This window comes from Mya arenaria, chromosome 7 (assembly GCF_026914265.1).
Source record: "Mya arenaria isolate MELC-2E11 chromosome 7, ASM2691426v1".
In the NCBI taxonomy this organism is placed as follows: Eukaryota; Metazoa; Mollusca; class Bivalvia; order Myida; family Myidae; genus Mya; species Mya arenaria.
Genome location: NC_069128.1, coordinates 55,042,703 through 55,049,592, shown reverse-complemented (window position 1 = coordinate 55,049,592; position 6,890 = coordinate 55,042,703). Strand labels below are relative to the sequence as shown.

The 6,890-nt window shown below is 35.4% G+C and overlaps 1 protein-coding gene across 1 annotated transcript; it reads right to left on the bottom strand.

Annotated features, from left to right (window-relative positions):
- Positions 1-4,336: 4,336 nt before the first annotated feature.
- LOC128241454 (protein N-lysine methyltransferase METTL21A-like) lies at positions 4,337-6,810 on the bottom strand. Its single transcript, XM_052958383.1, has 3 exons — positions 6,464-6,810; positions 4,984-5,095; positions 4,337-4,722 (listed from the first exon to the last, which is right to left on the bottom strand). Exons 1-3 carry the CDS (start codon positions 6,770-6,772, stop codon positions 4,346-4,348), a joined length of 798 nt encoding a protein of 265 aa, XP_052814343.1. The 5' UTR covers positions 6,773-6,810; the 3' UTR covers positions 4,337-4,345.
- Between the last annotated feature and the right edge of the window lie 80 nt (positions 6,811-6,890).

Below are 6,890 nucleotides of genomic sequence, written 5' to 3'. Positions count from 1 at the left end.
CATTTTTTATTATCTGGAAAAAACCATCGACATGGCATTGACAAACTTGACCGAATAGCTCTTTATCATCATCTGTATCGTCCTGATCTGAAAAATAATCTTGCAGCCAGCAAACATTCAAGGATATATCGCATTTTTCTTGCGTTTATGTTGTATGAACGCAGTAGGACACGCGAGCATATTCCATGAAGCGCGCTAGCGGTTCTTGTTCATTGACTCGCCTGAAGTTCCGGGTTCATACAGAATAAACGCAAGATAAAAGGAGATCAATACTTCTATTAACAGTTTATATAATTATTAATTACGATTAAAAACGATTAAAATAAAAGTATCTTCTGCAGTTGAGTGTTTATTCTTAAAGAAATGTATCCTAAAAAAGTGTATGTATAAAAGAATAGCTGATATTTGTAACGTCGTATTTCATTGGTCAACTTATGTCGCGCTAATCCAATCGGAGCACAATAATGAAATAAACAATAACGTATTAATACCTTGCGTGTTATACAATATAGACGGCGAGTTTTATCTACACAAAGGACTAGGGGAATGTAAATATAACAATTGAAAAAAGCATGATCAGACGCAAGAGTCTTTATAATCGAATCTTCAAAAATAGAAATAAACTCGGCTTACCTGTCTTAAGCTGAATGGAAACCACTGAGTTTTCCCCGACAATTTGAGCTTTATACGTAGAAACGTTTACAAAAAGGTTCATCAGCATGTGAAAATGTTCTCCTTGTGTTAACTGTTTTGGTCCAGCCATAAGTAGACTTGGGGCTGTTCCACCAAAAAGGACAGGGGGTAGGAACTGAACTCCGTAAAAGGGGGACCAACGAGACAATCATAATTGTTTTCACACCACAGCGCCAACATTAGAATAGCGCTGATACCCGACCGCGATGAATTAATAAAATAATTTTCGAGCTGGCTCGTCAAACAAACTTCAACATTCAGAAAATATATGTGTTAATGGCTCGACAAACGACATTGAATGTCAAGTTTGCTTTACAGTTGACATTAAAGGGGTTAGACACCAGTTTGGTCCCAAAATCGTCAAATACAGTATTTCCTAAAAATAAAGTCTATAATTACCAATGCAGCTAGTAGGAGGCCCATAAATCATCATTTTACATTATTAAAATCATAAACGCATCAATCATGTCGCTGCCTCATCTTTGTTTCCCGTTCAAAAATAGCGCATAATGTTTTCCCAGTTTAAATGATATCTGATAATGAATATAGATAAATATACTCGGTAGACAACCTCAGTAATTTTCAAATTGGAAAAATGAGTTAAAACTGCGAAAGATACGAGTGTCGAAAGCGATGTGTATCATCTGGTATCTAGGCCCTTAAAGATGATTTCAACAGCATTCAACATATTCAGAGTTGAATGTCAAACTCGACAAACGGCAGTCCTAAAATGACTGTTGTGATGACTCGATATACAACATTTAACATCCAATGCCAAGCTGGCTAGACAAATGACATTCAATTTCTTGAGAATTATTTAACCTTTAAATCGACGTTTGGCTTTGACAAAACACAGTTGACATTACAATTTTCAAGGATAGTATGCCAATCTGGTGACATTGAATTACAGCGCAGTCGTTGGAGTTTGATCATTGTGAACCAAGGTTGAATCAACTTTAATACGAGGTGTTCGGAAAGTTTCGGGACAAGTGCCGTAAAATTATCATTTTTTTTAATATTTGTAAACAATTCTTTAAACATACATAGCTCTATATACCTTTTATTCATTTTCAGAAGCATAATTACAAAATTTAAAATAAGACGCTAGTTATTATCACCATAGCAACGTAATGTAATCGTGAGCGGGGCAATAGCGGCAACGCAATGTATAAATATTTGAAGAAGATCTATGTCGTCATGTTAGACACAATACACATGTCAAATTTTCTCAAAATATTCCCAACAGTACTTCACACACTTCTAGTGTCTGTGAACCCAAGTTTTAAAGCAGTTATTGAAGTTTTCTGTTGGTATTCTCCTGATACACTCCCGAACAACCACTGACAGGTCTTTGACGTCGTCGAAACGTGAGCCTCTCAACTCGTTTGTGACGGTGGGAAAAAGTCAAAAGTCACACGGTGCTAGGCCCGGAGAGTATACGGAGAGTACTTGTGCACCCCCACCCCCTCCAAAAACAACAACAACAACAAACCTAAATGTCAAATTTGAGGTCCTTGGATGAAGGCATTGTCGAGTTATCACATGGACAAACTTTTTGCGTTAAATGTCACTGACCTTGACCTTCGACCCCTAAAACCAATAGTGGTCATCTACTGATCCCAACCTCCAAGTCAGGTTTGAAGGCAATGTGTGCAGGCGTTGTTGAGTTGTCACTTCGGACAACATTTTCGCATTCAAGGTCACTGAGACCTTGACCTTTGACCTGATGACCCCTAAAGTATATTGGGGTCATCCACTGGTCAGGCCCGCCTCCTTGTAAAGTTTGACGACAGTAGGTCCAGGCATTGTTGAGTTATCTATCGGACAAGTTTTGACAACCTTTTCGCGTTAAAGATCACTGTGACTTCGGCCTTTGACCCAAAGACCCTTAAAATCAATAGGGGCCATCGATTGGTCGGCCCAACCTTCATGTCAAGTCCAAACCTGGGGGACATTGCTTTGGTCTACCGACGGACGGACTGACCAACCGACTGACTGACATGAGCGAGGGGAATATAATAAATTATAGTTAACAACAGACTTAAGCTGCTCTGTGAACATGGAACATTAAAAGGAGTGAATGCGAAAAGTTTCCATTTTCTTATTTCCATGTAACCTAAAATCTTTTTGTTAACACACTTCTAATTTATTTATCTAAAACAACAAGGTGTTCCTTTAAGACCAGTTTTCAAGTAGCTAGTGTTCTATGCTTAATCTTGATATATCCAAGGGATACAACTTTTGGTAATACTTAATTTTAACACATAGTAGTTATTCACAACGAATAAAATATTTCCCGAGATTAATCTACTTCACTTGATGCATAAGGTCAAAAAAATAATATGTTTGTTTACGGTTAAATGCCCCAAAGAAATAGGGTCGTAGGTCGTAAAACGTTTTATTTGTGATTTTTTTTTCTTGATATTTTTCTGTTACCATAATGCACCAGTCAAAAATAGCGGGGAATGGTCCTTACCTAGGTACCCTGGTGTGGGGGGGCATTTGGCGGGGATTTTACCATTAGTTCGTCCCCGCAGGGCGGAGATTACCCGGGCTTGGCTGGACCTAAAGTCAAAGTCCCCGCTATTCCCCGGACCTGGGGAGGCCGTGGTTACAATTGACTGTTGCATAAACTTTAGACCATTGATACACTTAATATTAGCATCACTTCATTTCGAACTTTTTATTGATATTATAAGTCAAACAAATGAAAAAAAAAAATTTTTTTCAATGCAACAAGAAGGTCTAGTGTTTGAGAAAAAAGGGAAACCGGAAACAAACATATTTTTATTTAACGCCTAAACATGTAACTCCACTGAGATTTTATTTAATGAAGCCAATTCAGCATGTTGTTACCAGAAATCACAGGTGCTCGTCACATTGCCTGGATACAGTAATACATGTATACCTATTTCATATTTTCTTATTTTAAATATATATTTTTTTTTATTATTTATTTTGGTCAAAATAGTGAATTTATGTCATTTAAATAATTATTCCACAATTTTTCATGAAAGAAAATTAGTATAATATATAAATAAATATTAATATAAAATAAAATAATAATATATTTATTTATTTATATTATGCTAATTTTCTTTCATGAAAAATTGTGGAATATTTTTTAAATGACACATATTCACTATTTTGACCAAAATAAATAATAAAAAAATATAAAAAATAAAAAATTATAAAAAAATAATGTATTACTGTATCCAGGCAATGTGACGAGCACCTTTGCCAGAAATCAATATGTACTACCCCAGTAGTCAAGCTTAGTGGAAAAACTAACAGGCCCTTTGACTTTTATTGAAATGTCTCAAGAATAGAAGTTTTTCATTATTTGTTTGAGTTTTAATTTAACTTTTCAAAGAATGTTTTAAGTACCAGGTAGGGCTGTTGCAGTCACCTTGTCATTAGTCAAGATTTGGGCACAAAATGCATTGATAATTCCTAGTTGGTTAAATTAGCTCTGTCACTGTGAGATTACCTAAATTGTATTATGCCTTGCTGACTTATCTTTAAGCATGTGAAATGTTGAGATCACATTGTTTAGTAAGTTGAAAATTGTAAGAACAATAAAATAATTTCTTTATAAAGGTTCTTTTTATGCATTCCTTTTAGCTAAATACAAAAACAAATCTTAAAAGAACTATCGTTTTATTGCTTTATACAGATTGACATCCATTTTATCACTATAGAGAATTTTCTCAACAACAAAATGTTCCTTTAATCTTTCCAAAAACCTAGTGTCTCTATCATACCGAATTCTACACGACAATAAAATGAGTGTATCTTTTCTGCTGAGCTTTATCAATGTCTTGAGAAGGTCCTCAAACACTTCTTCAATGTACACAATGTCAGCCCCCAAGATCACATCGAATGTTTGAGAAAAGCTGGCCAGATCCTTGGTCCAGTCAAGCGGCTGAATGCTGACCCTGTCCAGGGACTCTTCCGGAACATTTTTCTCAACAATTGAGCGAAGATATTCAATTACCTCTTCACGGTCAGTTATCGTTATCTGCCCTCCTGAAATAAAGGGTTTAAGTAATAGTAAGATGACATGAAGTAAATTCCTAATGAATAAGAATAGGAGGAGCAAACGTCATAGCGAACAAGTCCATCTTATTCATTAAGAGTAAAAAAAACAGAAAATACAGGGGCATAACAATCATACATGCTTACATTTGGTATTTATTGTCAGAAAATTGACTGCGAAAATGTTTAAGTCTGGCTACAAGAGGTTTGACCACTTGATGAAGCTTCAACAACAATACATTAAATATTTACCAAGTAGAGCAGTAACCATGCCAACCAGCCCAGCCCCTGCTCCCAGCTCAATCACTGATCGGTCATGCACAACTTCAGTATGACTCTCCAGGTAGCAAGCCAAAACTTCAGCCTGTAAAAGCAAATAAAATTCAAACACATTTAATGATATATATATTACATGTGGTTTGTAGATACTGTTTTAGTAACGCAAATCAAAATCAGATAAAAAAAATTATAGTCAGATCTAATTTTTGACATGGCATGTTAAAAAATTAATGGCAGGGGCTACAAAAAAGACATATGGTGCTATGAAGTTTAAAATAGTTCAAATTAATAGATCACTTTATTCAACACATTAATAAGATTGAAATGTTCATGTGAGTTTGAAAGTAAGTTGGTGATTATTAGAAAAGCTTGGTGAGGAATCGAGGTGAATAGAATGTGTTTCAAAACAATCTCAGCCAATATCAGGTTTCATTGACTTAACATTACACTAGCAATAAACTTGCAAGATGAAAGCAATGTACATGCATGCTCATCATTTCATTTTTTAAGAAATTGTTTTATTAGTGAAGTATTTTATGGTTGAAATTGATCATAAAGAGTTATATTCATATTTTACCATGTAAGAGAAATGTTATTTTGCACTAAACAAGCATTTAAAATGCATTAAAACAAGTTGTTTACCTTTCCAATAAAACAAAAGTTGACTGACACAGACAATAATTATGCGAAGGGGAACAACTCGATACAATTGTAATAACTCGGCCTCCTCCGACAAAGCTTCGAGATAGACCTCATTATACAATCGTAACAACTCGGCCATGGCTGAAATGTTCCGAGCGATTTAAAACTGTGCCCTGAAGCCTTGCAGGTGCCCTTCATGTATATATCGTTATGTTTTGACAGAATGAAATGAAGAAAAGCCGTCAAACTCATAATTATAAGTTGGATATTTATTTTTTGTGTACGGAACTAATATAAAATAACATTATCTGGTAATATTTCTTGTTTTTATGATATTTTATAGACGCTATATGCTTTAACCCGGAATCATGATCGGAACAACTACCCACTTTTGATACTAAACAATTTGTACATGAAAGATTTGCCATATCAAAAATCTATGAAAAATCCGTCAACGTACAATTATTTAGACTAGGTTAAACCAGTACTGAGCACACCACTTTTCCAAGCACTACCCTTTAAATGCTGAGCACCAGGCAAGGGAGCTACTTGTACCATCTTCTAACGTCTTTTGGTTTGATGCGGCCAGGGATCAAACCCACGATCACCCGCTCTGTAAGCAGATGCTTAACCACTAGGCCAAGGAGACTGTTAAAAGAACTCAGCAAGCTTATGTTATTTGTATTTTGCCTTGCTGACTTTAAATAAATCTTATCTTATATGACAGACATCTTTGTGATTTGGCATTAATCAAAATCACTGAATTAGTAGATAAATAATAAATAAAAAATATATTTATATGTGCACATACTGCATCCCACACAACTGCTGCAACACCGAGCCCTTTCCAATCTTGCTTGATAATTATATCGTGTGAGGCAAAATTAAACTTTCTTTCTTGTCTATGAAGTGGCAGAACATCGTTTTCATTATAAACCATCAAAGCCATTGTATTGGTATCAATGCACTGTCCAGTGTTTACTTCAGTATTTTTATCTTCAGATCGTGTGTCACAATATTCAGCTTGGATACATTGTAAAAGAAAAGTGTAAACAATCAATAGAACGGCTACGGCTCTTTTTGATATCAATGCATTGCGCTCGACTTGCATTACAAACATAAAATTCACATCAATGTGATGCGTTTTGTTTATGGCGGAAGCGGATATACTTCCAAAGATGGTTCTCGACACGGTATGCTTCCTGTTTGCGATCTTGCTTAACTTGTGTAATATGCAG

Bases quoted from the DNA above. Each gene is read 5' to 3' on its own strand.
- LOC128241454 (XM_052958383.1), bottom strand. From the start codon at position 6,772: ATGTTTGTAATGCAAGTCGAGCGCAATGCATTGATATCAAAAAGAGCC. The intron at 5,096-6,463 runs GTATGTGCACAT...TTGCTTTTACAG, and splicing joins CAGCAGTTGTGTGGGATGCA to GCTGAAGTTTTGGCTTGCTA. The intron at 4,723-4,983 runs GTAAATATTTAA...CCTTTATTTCAG, and splicing joins CATGGTTACTGCTCTACTTG to GAGGGCAGATAACGATAACT.